Source organism: Panulirus ornatus, chromosome 14 (genome assembly GCF_036320965.1).
Source record: "Panulirus ornatus isolate Po-2019 chromosome 14, ASM3632096v1, whole genome shotgun sequence".
NCBI lineage: Eukaryota > Metazoa > Arthropoda > Malacostraca > Decapoda > Palinuridae > Panulirus > Panulirus ornatus.
The window spans coordinates 6,570,009-6,585,344 of NC_092237.1; the positions used below are offsets into that span (position 1 = coordinate 6,570,009).

The following is a 15,336-nucleotide window of genomic DNA, read 5'->3' on the forward strand; positions in this document are numbered from 1 at the left end:
ACTGAGCCCGACGGTGGTACGACCCCCTTTGAGCACACGACTCCTTAAACAAGGTACTGAGGCCGACGATGGTACGACCCCCTTTGAGCACACGACTCCTTAAACAAGGTACTGAGGCCGACGATGGTACGACCCCCTTTGAGCACACGACTCCTTAAACAAGGTACTGAGCCCGACGGTGGTACGACACCCTTTGAGCACACGACTCCTTAAACAAGGTACTGAGCCCGACGGTGGTACGACCCCCTTTGAGCACACGACTCCTTAAACAAGGTACTGAGGCCGACGATGGTACGACCCCCTTTGAGCACACGACTCCTTAAACAAGGTACTGAGGCCGACGATGGTACGACCCCCTTTGAGCACACGACTCCTTAAGCAAGGTACTGAGCCCGACGGTGGTACGACCCCCTTTGAGCACACGACTCCTTAAGCAAGGTACTGAGCCCGACGGTGGTACGACCCGCTTGAGTACGGCAGTACGACTGTTAGGGACGCGATGGTTCGACAGGTGAGCACGACGGTACGACCTTTGAACAAGGTGATACGACCCTCTGACCTGACGCGGAAGTTCCAGAGGAAAGGTCGCGCCATCTTAGTCAAAGGGTCGTACGGCGTTGGAGGATCGTACCGTCGTGGGTCGTACCTTAGTGCTCAGAGATCGTACCGTCGTACTCTAGATATTGTACCATTGTATTCCAAGGTTATACCGTCGTATTCAAAGATCGTACCGTCGTGCTCAAGAGTCGCACCGTCGTGCTCAAGGGTCGTGTACCGTCGTGCTCAAGGATCGTACCGTCGTGCTCAAGAATCGTACCGTCGTGCTCAAGGATCGTACCGTCGTGCTCAAGGATCGTACCGTCGTGCTCAAGAATGGTACCGTCGTGCTCAAGGGTCGTACCGTCGTGCTCAAGGATCGTACCATCGTGCTCAAGGATCGTACCGTCGTGCTCAAGGGTCGTACCATCGTGCTCAAGGATCGTACCATCGTGCTCAAGGGTCGTACCGTCGTGCTCAAGGATCGTACCATCGTGCTCAAGGATCGTACCGTCGTGCTCAAGGGTCGTACCGTCGTGCTCAAGGGTCGTACCGTCGTGCTCAAGGGTCGTACCGTCGTCTTCATAGGACTGACATATGATCAGTCATCATTTCATAATGATGACTGATTACATACAATTCTTTGATGTCATCTCTCATCCCTATAGCAGTGTTAAGTGTCTAGGATATTAAGAAACTAACTTTAAAACTCACTTATACTTTTAATAAAGTACTCTTATTCTTATCTTCCTATATGATATATGAGATCAGTGAGCGAAAAACATATTTGTACCAGGAAATATTCCACACTGTAATTATGACTTTTAGTATATATATAAGAGAGATGTGTGGAAATAAAAAGAGCGTGGTTGAGAGAGCAGAAGAGGGTGTTTTAAAATGGTTTGGGCACATGGAGAGAATGAGTGAGGAAAGATTGACCAAGAGGATATATGTGTCGGAGGTGGAGGGAACGAGGAGAAGAGGGAGACCAAATTGGAGGTGGAAAGATGGAGTGAAAAAGATTTTGTGTGATCGGGGCCTGAACATGCAGGAGGGTGAAAGGAGGGCAAGGAATAGAGTGAATTGGAGCGATGTGGTATACAGGGGTTGACGTGCTGTCAGTGGATTGAATCAAGGCATGTGAAGCGTCCGGGGTAAACCATGGAAAGCTGTGTAGGTATGTATATTTGTGTGTGTGGACGTGTGTATGTACATGTGTATGGGGGGGGTTGGGCCATTTCTTTCGTCTGTTTCCTTGCGCTACCTCGCAAACGCGGGAGACAGCGACAAAGTATAAAAAAAAAAAAAAAAAAAAAATATATATATATATATATATATATATATATATATATATATATATATATATATGTATGTGTGTGTGTGTGTGTGTGTTAATTTGTTACATATATTAAAATGTTAGCAGGAAAGGCATTAGTGAAATAGACTTAATTTATTCATATTTTATTTAGGAAAATATTATAATTTGATAACAATATGTACAAATAAATATGTAATGTAGACTGTACACAAGTGACTATCACAGGGGCTGTGGCCTCCCCCAGGTGGCAGGGTCAGGGGCTGTGACCTCCCTCAGGGGGGCAGGGTCAGGGGCTGTGACCTCCCTCAGGGGGGCAGGGTCAGGGGCTGTGACCTCCCTCAGGTGGGCAGGGTCAGGGGCTGTGACCTCCCTCAGGGGGGCAGGGTCAGGGGCTGTGACCTCCCTCAGGGGGGCAGGGTCAGGGGCTGTGACCTCCCCCAGTGGACAGGGTCAGGGGCTGTGACCTCCCTCAGGGGGGCAGGGTCAGGGGCTGTGACCTCTGGAGGGTCACCGGCGGGGGAGGTGGCGGCGGAGGTCACACTGTGCGCACGGGCGGCGAGAACCTGAAGGTGTTCTCCTTGTCTGCGTTTGGTGACCTGGTCAACCTGGGGGACAGGTCGACCGGGTGGGTTTGGTCGAGCTTAGAGAGGGCGGCCAGGCCGTTGTAAAGGCTGAGGGCGTGGGCGGCGTGGTCAGGACTCAGGCGTGGCTGCAGGAGGTCGGCGTGGAGGGCGTGGTCGGGACTGGGGCGTGGCGGTAGCATGTCGGTGTGGAGGGCGTGGAGGAGGGGCGTAGGGTAGAGAGGCGTGGGAGCCACCAGGTTCATGGCCAGGGCTGCTGAGTATATGTGAGGTAGGGCGGGAGCCACGCAGGTGGAGCACCTCACACCGCCCACGCCCTGCTGACCCAGGTGGGCGTGGAGGGGGTGACCCACGCCCGGTAGTGAGGGCGGGGGTAAGGCGTGCTGCGCTACAAGGCCGTGGGCGGGCCGGGCGTCGCTGGTCGCCAGGTTCTCGATAGTGAAGGCCTGGCGCTTGGGCGGCGAAGGCGCTGACGTAGGCGCCGGCTGCGAGAGCCCAGCCACGGGCGACATGGCGGCGTAATGGTGACCCAGACATCCCAAGTGGTGACCCAGCTCCTGGGCGATGTGACCCAGGTCGCGGGGCAGGTCCTCCTGGCGGTGGTGGGCGGTGCCCAGGGTGGCTTCCAGGGCGCCCTTCTCGTCCCTGGGTATCTTGAAGCGCTTCCTGCGCCTGAGGAAGCTGCCGTTCTCGAACATGTTCATGGCTGATGGATGTAGGGTCCAGTAAGCGCCCTTACCTGGCCTGTCTGGTCGGCGGGGTATCTTGATGAAGCAATCATTGAAGGAGAGGTTGTGGCGCAGGGAGTTCTGCCAACGCTGAGTATTCTTGCGGTAGTAGGGGAAGTTGTCCATAATGAACTTGTAGATCTCCGAGAGCGTACACATCTTTTCCGGGCTGTTCCAGATGGCCATCGCCGTCAGCGAGATGTACGAGTAGGGCGGCTTCTGGTCCCCGTAGCTCTCGCGGGAAGGGCGCGGCATCTTGGCCAGTCACACGTTCGGTAGATCGATTCGTGTCGTGATGGCACGCACGCACACACGACGACGGGCGGCGCGTCCTCGGTGATGGTCGAGGGGTGAGTGTGGCATCTCCCGCCAACGCCGCACATTTATAAGTCACCGGACCTGTCGACACCTGGCCAATGAATGGCCCTCGCTGGGGCCTCTGGCGACCGTGATTGGTGGGATGGCCGGCGGGCGGAGCGCACCCTGAGCGATTGACGTGATGATAGGCCAAGGGCCCCGGGAGGGGCGGGGCCTCTACCGGGATTCGAACGCTGGGCGGTATGTCAGATGTTGACGTACCAGGCTGGTGTATTTTTGACCGCCCCACACACACAGACACACACACACGGGAACACGCCAATTGTTTCCCGAAATGTATTCACCGTTTCTGAGAGGTGGACGTAATTAGGTAGATTATCTACGCCTGCGGTAGATTAGACCGACCAGCTGCTCCTGGTAGTGGTTGGGGTGGGGGGGGGGGGGTTAAGGGGGAACCAAGTCTTTAAATTAAGGTTTTGACGCAAGAAAAATGACCCCCCCCCCCATGGCATTGTTAAGTCTGGCGGAGACCTTAGAGAGAGAGAGAGAGAGACTGAGAGAGAGAGAGAGAGAGAGAGAGAGAGAGAGAGAGAGAGAGAGAGAGAGAGAGAGAGAGAGCGTGTCCAGAGCATAGCAACAAAGACACAGAGAGGCGAGTGGTAGGTAGAAAAAAAAAAGGGGGGCTATACAAGCCCTTGAATTCCCCCCCCCCTCCCCCTGGGGGCACACACGGGCCTTGCGACATGGCCCTTGCAGAGACCCCACACAGACCTCCCCATGCTGAACGCTCACAAGACCATGGTCTCTTCTTCTGCCTCACTTCAGAAGCACTTCACTTCATCCAGGCCCTCGCCGCCCTGTCCATGAATAGAGGAAACAGCCATGGTGACATCACACACACACACACACACACACACACACATACACACACACACACACACACACACACACACACACACACACCTTCACCCTCCTCCTCCCACACCACATCTTCAAAAGGGCCTATCAAGCGCCTCCTCCAAGACCCACATGTCCTGCAGACGAATCTCTCTCTCTCTCTCTCTCTCTCTCTCTCTCTCTCTCTCTCTCTCTCTCTCTCTCTCTCTCTCTCTCTCTCTCTTCCTCTCCGCTTACTTCGTGTAGACAGAGAGAGAAAATCTCCGATGCACAGGACCTGCTCCACATATCCTTGGCCCACTCCACACCACCCATGTGTGACCCCACAAGGTATACATACACACATTACCTTCATACATTGGCTGGCCATACACTCCGTCTCTCACTCCTCCATACATAGGCAGTGTGCATTGTGTGTGTGTGTGTGTGTGTATGTGTGTGTGTGTGTGTCACATCCTGGGCCTATGTCTATAGATATCTTATCTTCCCTCCTTATCTGTTATCTGTATGTTACTTCGTGGTCCGTGGGCTTCAACGTCATCACCTAACTGCCAATCGAAATTGGTGCAGACAGCCTCTTCTTCCTCCTCCACCTCTTCCTCCTCCTCCTCCTCCTCCTCCTCCTCTTCTTCCTCCTCTTCCTCCTCCTCCTCCTCTTCCTCCCCCTCCTCCTTCTCCTAGACGTAACACGTTCTGTCATTGTAGCATCAAACCTTCGCTATAACTTTGTGTCTGTCTATCGTATGGGTGTCTCCTGTGCCAGGTAAGTCTATTGCATGCTGATAGATTGAGTGATGATATATACATATACATACAATGCTTTCCCTCAGAATCATAACCCATATCTCAAAACACTATAACATTCTGGGTCATTCCACGCCGGCCAGAAATAACTGAAATAACATATATAAGGCCAGTGGAGGGAGGGCCAGTGGTGGTGGGGGGGAAAAATGCGTTTTAACTGCAAATTGAGGTTTGGAAAACGGAGGTTAAGCCAATATCCCTCTCCATTAGATACGCGCCCTCCCGTCCTCCGTTTTCATGCCACGGCTACGGTTTCCGTGTCGTCGATTAAACCCGAAGCCTGATAATTACCCGCCAAATTGTGTAATTAAAGTATTAATTCGTAAGAGTAAAATGAATTAACCAGTTTGATGACTATAGTATCATCACCTAAGAAGTAATTACATAAATAGATATAATTTAAAATTGAAAAAAAGAGATCGACCACGTCGTCCGAACAAGTTCCATTCTCCCAAATTGCCGCGCTTTTCTGGTTTTTTTTTTTTTTTTGGACGGGTCACTGTTTTAAAAGTCGTTAAGTACCCAATTCCGACCTGACTATTGTACAGCAGCGAGAGACGACCTCTCTGTCACTCCCATTACTTGGCTATGGCTTACAGAGGAGCTTCCAGGTATCTGCCTTGAAGCTTTGGAACAAAGAAAAAAAAGGAAATTGATAATTTGTTGAGGGAAAAATGTATTTGTCGCCTCCATTTCCATAATAGATTTTATTTGAGTATGTAAACTCATTTACATCATCATGAAATGGAGAAATAAAGTCATTCTTGCTATTGTTATTCTCTGATAATTCTTGATTGACCGTGACTTCGACATTTACGTAAATATAGAATACTGTCTTTACGTAAATAAATATTTACAATGAAGACAGTAATTAACAGTTTGTTAAAGAATATTATTACACGATCAGTAAAATTGGTAGTTTCACGATAGTGTGTTAGAAAGGTGGTTGAAGTCTGTCCAATTGTTGTGAGTAGTTTAACAGCCTTAACGACCCTTGGCTCTTGTTAAATAGGGCCTGAAGGCCAGCCAATTTAGCAAGGAATTTTAACACGGTAACATTTAACATTGTCTCTATTTTAACACGGTAACATTTAACATTGTCTCTATTGATTGTCTCGCCTTATTTGATAGTATTGATTTAGAGTAGTTAAGGCAAACACACGTGATCAATTTTGCGTGAAACTTTGTGACATTATTCTTGTCTTTCATAATTTTTCGTCATTGCTCTTCGTAAATTGTTACAGCGTAATTATTTCTAGTTGACGAAAATATGCAAATTAAGCAGCTGTTCCTTACGTACACTTATGGCCCGATAGAGGTAAATGAATGACGTCATTAGCGATCCTCTCCTAATTACCTGTTTCTAATTATCCATTTGAACAGTTCACTCTAGCCTTTACCTAACTTAGCCTCGCCCAAACCTACCTGGATTATCTTGATTACAATCTGATCAAAACTAACCTAACCTAACGATGATTTAACTAGAGGAAAGGAAATTTAAAATGACCCTAACCACATTTATTCTTACCTTAACCAAACCAAAGTCATTCTAACTTTATCCTAACCACAGTGACGTTACCTTAATATATCCAAACTTACGGCAAACTAACCTAACCTAATCTAGCTTCATTCTAACCTAGGCAAACTTAAAGATTCTAACCCTAACCTAACCTAGCCAAACCTAAAGAAATCTAACCTTAGCCTAACTCAACCTAAATTAACCAAACCTTAAGAAATCTAACCTTAGCCTAACCTAACCTACCGTAACCTAGCCTTAAGAAATCTAACCTTACCCTAACGTAGCCATACCTTAAGAAATCTAACCTTAACCCTATCCTAACTTACCCTAACCTAGCCTTAAGAAATCTAACCTTACCCTAACCTAGCCTTAAGACTCTAACCTTACCCTAACCTAGCCTTAAGAAATCTAACCTTACCCTACCCTAACCTAGCCATACCTTAAGAAATCTAACCTTACCCTACCCTAACCTAACCATACTTTAAGAAATCTAACCTTAACCCAATCCTAACTCAAGGCTATGCAATATTAACTTAACCAGTGTCAACAGACTTTGTAAGATTAGGTATACATTCGCACTCTCGCTAAACTTTAATTAAACAATTTTAATTAAACAATTTGTCTGAACTTGATTTCAAACTTTGATATTTGTAAGACTTCTGTGTTCCCTTAAGATCATATTATTTCACAGAGTTCCTGGCCATTTCACAGCCAGGGCGTCAAAGACATTGGCTGTTACAAGAAAAAAAAAAAATGAATTTCATGCCTTTTTCTTTCACATACAGAAGCAGGCAAAAGAAATTTAGATCCTGTCTTAATAAGCAATTAATAGACGAATGATGAAGTAATTGCTACACGCTAACAGTCCGCTGTCCAGTTTGAGCCCTGATATAGACATAGATATAGACAGAAGCTGTCTCCTGTCAACATCATTGCCAGATATCAAAAGAGAATATGATATTTAGACAATTTTTCACTTAAGGAGATTTCTAAACTACTTGTTGTCATTGTACGGAAGACAAGTTATTTGCTGTCCAGCTTAACATGTGCTTCTGGCCTAGGTCGCGTCACCAGGTGGAGCAATTAGCACCTAATCAGGGGTCAGAGGAGGGAGGTCAACCCCGCCCACAGGGGTTAACCTCTTGTGACGTCACGACCGAAGGGTCCAGACTGCTTGGCGCCGGCGACGGTGTTGCCACATCTCTTCCACTCAAGACGGTCACTTTCATGTCATATATCCACATCATAATGATCAAATAAATTAATTAGTAACTATAAATTTTGTATATGGGGGTCAATAACGTGCAGGAATGTTGTATAGTCGAGGAAGATTAGATAAGAGTAATTAATAGATGCGGTGATCTACGAGATTGTGCAACGCAGGAGCGCCTTGATTTTGGAGGGAATGTTTTGAAATGATGGCCAGAACCCCGCCCCCTCCACTCAGCATCCAGAATATTCCATTGAATTTCTCTCATAAATAACCTTATTAGCCATGATCTAAGACCTTTTCTCCCTCTATTTCCACCACCACCAACTTCCCTTTTTTTATTTTTGATTGTCAGAATCTATATATCTTCCTCTTTCATTTTATATCATCATTCCTTCGTGGCTGGTTTCTATGAATTCACGGGCGACCATGAAAATATTTTTGACACCAACGTGATAATTGTCGTAACAATACCAGGATTTGAGTGGGGGTCCCCCCAGGGTACCTTAATTCTGGTCGAAACCCGCCCAACACCTCTCTCTCTCTCTCTCTCTCTCTCTCTCTCTCTCTCTCTCTCTCTCTCTCTCTCTCTCTCTCTCTCTCTCTAAGTCAGGTGGGGGTCAATAATCCGTCTTTTTTTTCTCTCCGTCTGTCTGTCTGTCTGTCTGTCTGTCTGTCATCCAAATATATAGCAGTTCAATCCCCACTCTCTCTCTCTCTCTCTCTCTCTCTCTCTCTCTCTCTCTCTCTCTCTCTCTCTCTAAGTCAGGTGGGGGTCAATAATCCGTCTTTTTTTTCTCTCCGTCTGTCTGTCTGTCTGTCTGTCTGTCTGTCATCCAAATATATAGCAGTTCAATCCCCACTCTCTCTCTCTCTCTCTCTCTCTCTCTCTCTCTCTCTCTCTCTCTCTCTCTCTCTCTCTCTCTCTCTCTCTCTCTCTCTGGTTCAGTCTAATGCCACCAAGACGTGATCATTTCCTTTCGTCAGATTAATAACGAAGATTAATATCGTAGATTAATTTTGTGACGCTCATTATGACAAGGGGTGGGTGTTGAGGTGGTTTAATCTTTTTAACCTCTGACCTCCACCGTAGAGCAGGTCAGGTCAAAATGAGGTCACGCGACATTCACTCCTTAAACCTTCATCCTATTTTCATGAATTTCAGAGCCAGTGACCAACCCTACACCGTCTTCAGAACTGAAATGTTAAGGGAAGTAAAGAATACATTGACGTTAGCAAAAGCCGCTCGGGGCGATTAGCTGAAATACCTCGCTCGCTACATTTAGCGCGACCTGAGCCCAAGTGAGCGCTTAGCGGGTCTCTTACCTTTTTTTTTTCCCCCAGAAGGCGCTAGATTGTTAACGGACGACCCGCCTCTCGTACATGAGCCTCTTAACGGCGTGTGGGGCGGTGATAAGGCCATTAAATCAAGTGCGGAGGAATACCTCACGGGGTGTCAAGCGGCCGCTCATCTCGCCACCCTGGGGAAAACAAAAGGTAAAATCCTCTTTTGTTTTCTTTTCCCGCGCGCGCGGGCGGGACCGCGTGACGTCACTGGGCGACCGGGCAGACTGCTTGGCGCCCACCACGTGTGACGCGCGGTTGCCAACTTGTGACTGTGTATATATATATATATATATATATATATATATATATATATATATATATATATATATATATATGAACTAACACCATCATCATACACACACACACACACACACACACACACACACACACACACACACCAAGGAACAGACAGTGAGACGGGAACCTTCAGAACAGACAGAAAAAGGTGATAGACAGATAGACAGATGCCCCTCAGGATGTAAGGAAATAGAACGTGAGAAGCACAGCCTGGACAGATAGACAGACACGGTGAACAGACAGACGGACACCACCAAGAGAGACAGACCAGACCCTGCAACAACGTGAGACAGGCTTACAGACAGAGAGTCACCAACAGGATGAAGGGTGACAGAAGCAAGCACCAGACAGAAACATTAGACAGCACCAACAGACCGAGAGACAGACAGACATTAACGACACATGTAGATAGACGGGGGCGGACAGACATCCCCCCCTTCCCTCTACGAAGCTAGACAGCAGACACTTGTATGAAAACAGACAGGAGCTGTTGAGAAACAAGAAGACAGATAGACAGACACAAGTATGAGAGAGAGAGAGAGAGAGAGAGAGAGAGAGAGAGAGAGAGAGAGAGAGAGAGAGAGAGAGAGAGAGAGAGACCATAAGACAGACATAGGCTCTACAGTGGAAATATATCGGATACTTCTGCACATTGTCATATATATATATATATATATATATATATATATATATATATATATATATATATATATATATATATATATATATATATATATATGGTGGCTGATTCATGTGAGAAACTGCAGAAGCTGGTGACTGAGTTAGGTAAAGTGTGTGAAAGAAGAAAGTTAAGAGTAAATGTGAATAAGAGCAAGGTTATTAGGTACAGTAGGGTTGAGGGTCAAGTCAATTGGGAAGTGAGTTTGAATGGAGAAAAACTGGAGGAAGTAAAGTGTTTTAGATATCTGGGGGTGGATCTGGCAGCGGATGGAACCATGGAAGCGGAAGTGGATCATAGGGTGGGGGAGGGAGCGAAAATCCTGGGAGCCTTGAAGAATGTGTGGAAGTCGAGAACATTATCTCGGAAAGTAAAAATGGGTATGTTTGAAGGAATAGTGGTTCCAACAATGTTGTATGGTTGCGAGGCGTGGGCTATGGATAGAGTTGTGCGCAGGAGGATGGATGTGCTGGAAATGAGATGTTTGAGGACAATGTGTGGTGTGAGGTGGTTTGATCGAGTAAGTAACGTAAGGGTAAGAGAGATGTGTGGAAATAAAAAGAGCGTGGTTGAGAGAGCAGAAGAGGGTGTTTTGAAATGGTTTGGTCACATGGAGAGAATGAGTGAGGAAAGATTGACCAAGAGGATATATGTGTCGGAGGTGGAGGGAACGAGGAGAAGTGGGAGACCAAATTGGAGGTGAAAAGATGGAGTGAAAAAGATTTTGAGTGATCGGGGCCTGAACATGCAGGAGGGTGAAAGGCAGGCAAGGAATAGAGTGAATTGGATCGATGTGGTATACCGGGGTTGACGTGCTAGCACGTCAGTGGATTGAATCAAGGCATGTGAAGCGTCTGGGGTAAACCATGGAAAGCTGTGTAGGTATGTATATTTGCGTGTGTGGACGTATGTATATACATGTGTATGGGGGTGGGTTGGGCCATTTCTTTCGTCTGTTTCCTTGCGCTACCTCGCAAACGCGGGAGACAGCGACAAAGCAAAAAAAAAAAAAAAAAAAAAGAAATATATATATATATATATATATATATATATATATATATATATATATATATATATATATATATATATATACTCTTGGTAAGTGTCAAAGCCTCGCCATCAGTGCTCTTAGGTACGCAGGTTAATTACCCCCGTAGATGCCCCTCCCCCGTGACCCCGTTAATCACTTCACACCAGGTCAGGTCACCGCGACAGATGACGTAGCGTGACCCACCCACCTTCCCCCCCCCCCCCCCCCCCATCCCCCTCCTACCCCGGTGTGCCATCACGACTCGCCAGACAGCATGGCGCCAGAGCTGTTGTTATTATTATTATTGTTTTTTTTTTTTTTTTGCTTTGTCGCTGTCTCCCGCGTTTGCGAGGTAGCGCAAGGAAACAGACGAAAGAAATGGCCCAACCCCCCCCCATACGCATGTATATACATACGTCCACACACGCAAATATACATACCTACACAGCTTTCCATGGTTTACCCCAGACGCTTCACATGCCTTGATTCAATCCACTGACAGCACGTCAACCCCGGTATACCACATCGATCCAATTCACTCTATTCCTTGCCCTCCTTTCACCCTCCTGCATGTTCAGGCCCCGATCACACAAATTCTTTTTCACTCCATCTTTCCACCTCCAATTTGGTCTCCCACTTCTCCTCGTTCCCTCCACCTCCGACACATATATCCTCTTGGTCAATCTTTCCTCACTCATTCTCTCCATGTGACCAAACCATTTCAAAACACCCTCTTCTGCTCTCTCAACCACGCTCTTTTTATTTCCACACATCTCTCTTACCCTTACGTTACTTACTCGATCAAACCACCTCACACCACACATTGTCCTCAAACATCTCATTTCCAGCACATCCATCCTCCTGCGCACAACTCTATCCATAGCCCACGCCTCGCAACCATACAACATTGTTGGAACCACTATTCCTTCAAACATACCCATTTTTGCTTTCCGAGATAATGTTCTCGACTTCCACACATTCTTCAAGGCCCCCAGGATTTATTATTATTATTATTATTATTATTATTATTATTATTATTATTATTATTATTATTTCATCCCAGGATGCAAATACAACCACGTGATCTTCATATTTTTTTCCTCCTAGTCCAGCCTCCTTCAGCAGACACTACCGTTTTCCCTTAACCCCGTCAGGGATCCGTCTCTGTGTCCGCTTTCTTGTGAAAGAAGTGAAAGAAATTTTCTTGTGAAAGTGAAAGAAATTTTCTTGTGAAAAAAGTGAAAAATTTCCTTGTGAAAGAAGTGACATTTTCTTGTGAAAGAAGTGAAGGTAATTTTCTTGTGAAAGAAGTGAAAGAAATTTTCTTGTGAAAGAAGTGAAAGAAATTTTCTTGTGAAAGAAGTGAAAGAAATTTTCTTGTGAAAGAAGTGAAAGAAATTTTCTTGTGAAAGAAGTGAAAGAAATTTTCTTGTGAAAGAAGTGAAAGAAATTTTCTTGTGAAAGGGAAAGAAATTTTCTTGTAAAAGAAGTGAAAGTAATTTTCTTGTGAAAGAATTGAAAAATTGTCTTGTGAAATTGTGAAAGAAGTGAAAAAATTTCTTGTGAAAGAAGTGAAAGAAATAATTTTTTCGTGAAAGAAATATGGTATAGACAAGATGGCTACGTTTCTCGTCAGTACTGCCCGACTGTCTTTGTGTTAACTGATCCCTTCATTTAGATTCTAATTATATTTATCAATTATAATTCTTTCCCCTTGACGGGATTCGAACAGACTGGGACGGACATAAAGACATTTTCACTTATTCATATGTCACCCCCAACCCTCTCCCCGTTTTTCATGCCACAATACTGATTTTCTTTCATTGGGCTCTTCATCCCGTTTTCTTTTCCGTATGATACATGAATTTTATAGACCCGAGATTTCCGACCGTATAGCGAAAATTAGTGTAATGTCACGTGACATTAGGGAAACATGAAGTTAGAAAATGGGGGTTCAGTCACACAGCGCTGCTATCCGCAATGGTGGGTAAAGGAGAGAAAAATTTACGAGTTTTGGTTCGGAATTTCGAACATTATATTTATTTCGTTGTATTTATCCTATGGCGCCACCACAAGAATCCCTTATCTTCTAAGTTTTAGGCAAAAATTAAATATTGGCTTTTAGGAAAGCCTAGGAGAGGCTTTCAAAGCAACATCTTTTTTTTTTCTTTTAATTTTTAACTTATTCTCTCGTTCCTCATCTTCATCTTTGCTTTGAAATACATAACCTTCAACATTGTCATTGGATATGGTGGAAAATGATTTAACCCCCTCAAATCTGTACATCCATCTACGTTTTTTCGATCAGCTGAACATTTCGGTTTCCAGAACTTTGATCGCCACGTAGCTAGAGCATTACTTTACCCATACAATCATTAAATGTACTTGCAACTAACTTAAGAATAAAGAAAATTACATTTGAGTTACCCATAATTTCGTATTATATGTTTTCTTTGGTAATGATTGATGTCCATTTTCTTTCTCAAGATACACAATGTATGGTTGACTTTAATAAACTTGCCATCGCTGACTCGCATCATTCAGTTTAATCTATGGCTGGGTAAGGTATATCAGATTGTAAATATAACTGTTGTTAAGTGCTTTAATTTCTGTTAATTACTATGTAATGATCACCGTTGTTGCCTTATTGCTGCATGTCAATTAATTCTGTTGCTGCCCAATATATCCTGCTGGTAACGTAAATGGTTGGATGCAAGTGTGAACTGTTTCTGTGTGAGCAATTTCTGAGATTAGAGGCTTGTCTCCATCCTTGCTGCCTGGGAACAGTGTAATTAACTACTGTGTCCTGTACAAGGCATTCTACACTTGCTGACCCTCACCCTTTGAACCTTCTTTTTGCCATAGTGTCCGCTATCAACATTTTCACAACCCGGGTCCTTCCATTCATCCACTGCTCATATGCAAATATAATATTCTTCTTTATATCTTTTTCCAAACCATTTCACTTGGCTTAATTCCATGATATGCCCTCTGGTTAATCTGTTTGTGCCTCTTTTCGGTTTCTGCGTCATGTAGCATTCAAAAACCTTCAGTTTAAGAGTAATGGAAGGCTTTAGATGGTAGTGTGAATGGAGAGGCTAAACTCCCTTCGATCATGTTTATGTGTAAATAGAAAATAGTGAAGGTTTGTTTTTATAAGTGTGGATGTCTTATTGTTTCGTTATAACACACTGGACACGGGTTAATAGCATTGTGTATTGAATGTGGCATAAAGCTGTCTGTATGTATGTATGTACCCGACTGAATCTGTTGAATTACGAACGAAATAATGATCATTTTGTGTACAGATGATTGGATAAATAGAAGCTTGTTTATCGATCATAAAGAAAAAAGATAAATGTTTATTTCATTGTTTGGTCGACATGTAACGGGTAGTTGATGCATTCAAGACGTGGAATCCTTCGAGTGCATTAGATTTGAGAGGCTTTACATACACTAGAAAAAAAATATATATATAATATATATATATATATATATATATATATATATATATATATATATATATATATATATATATATATATATATATATATATATATATCTGCCTTGAAGGGGTCCGATGAATTTCGAAACGAACGGTACAATTCGCGTTGTCTCCATTGGGTTGGTGAGCGTAGATGTGAGACAAATTTCTCGTTAGTCATGGTAACCTTATTTTATAGTTATTTCCGTCAAAAATGTGAAATCAGAATATCACTTCTCATGGCAAATGACAGGAAATGTCGCGAATAATTGGTGTATTACAATATCAGGGAAGCAGGTTACCAGTTAGGTGGGATTTCTCAAAATGCTTCGTCCGCTATGTGATATTGTGTAACACCAAAAAAAAAATGGGTCGATGCTTGTTTACCGTTTGTACTTGATTCCTATGGTGTTATCGGGGACGAATTATCTAAGAGACAGATGTTATTAATTTAAGGCAAATTTAAGTTACAGTAAAGCAGACCATTTTCGAACTTCACCATCCGCGGTAAACCACCCTTGTTCAAGAGTTAATTATCATTGTAAATACATTCGCTCAAAGTTAGTATTATGTAATTAGTACTCATG

General features: G+C 44.6%; 1 protein-coding gene across 1 annotated transcript; it reads right to left on the bottom strand.

Annotated features, from left to right (window-relative positions):
- Positions 1-1,982: 1,982 nt before the first annotated feature.
- Positions 1,983-3,538, bottom strand: LOC139753062 (fork head domain-containing protein FD5-like). Its single transcript, XM_071669158.1, has one exon. The coding sequence runs from the start codon at positions 3,417-3,419 to the stop codon at positions 2,391-2,393; it is 1,029 nt and encodes a 342-aa protein (XP_071525259.1). The 5' UTR covers positions 3,420-3,538; the 3' UTR covers positions 1,983-2,390.
- Positions 3,539-15,336: the final 11,798 nt, after the last annotated feature.

Bases quoted from the DNA above. Each gene is read 5' to 3' on its own strand.
- LOC139753062 (XM_071669158.1), bottom strand. From the start codon at position 3,419: ATGCCGCGCCCTTCCCGCGAGAGCTACGGGGACCAGAAGCCGCCCTAC.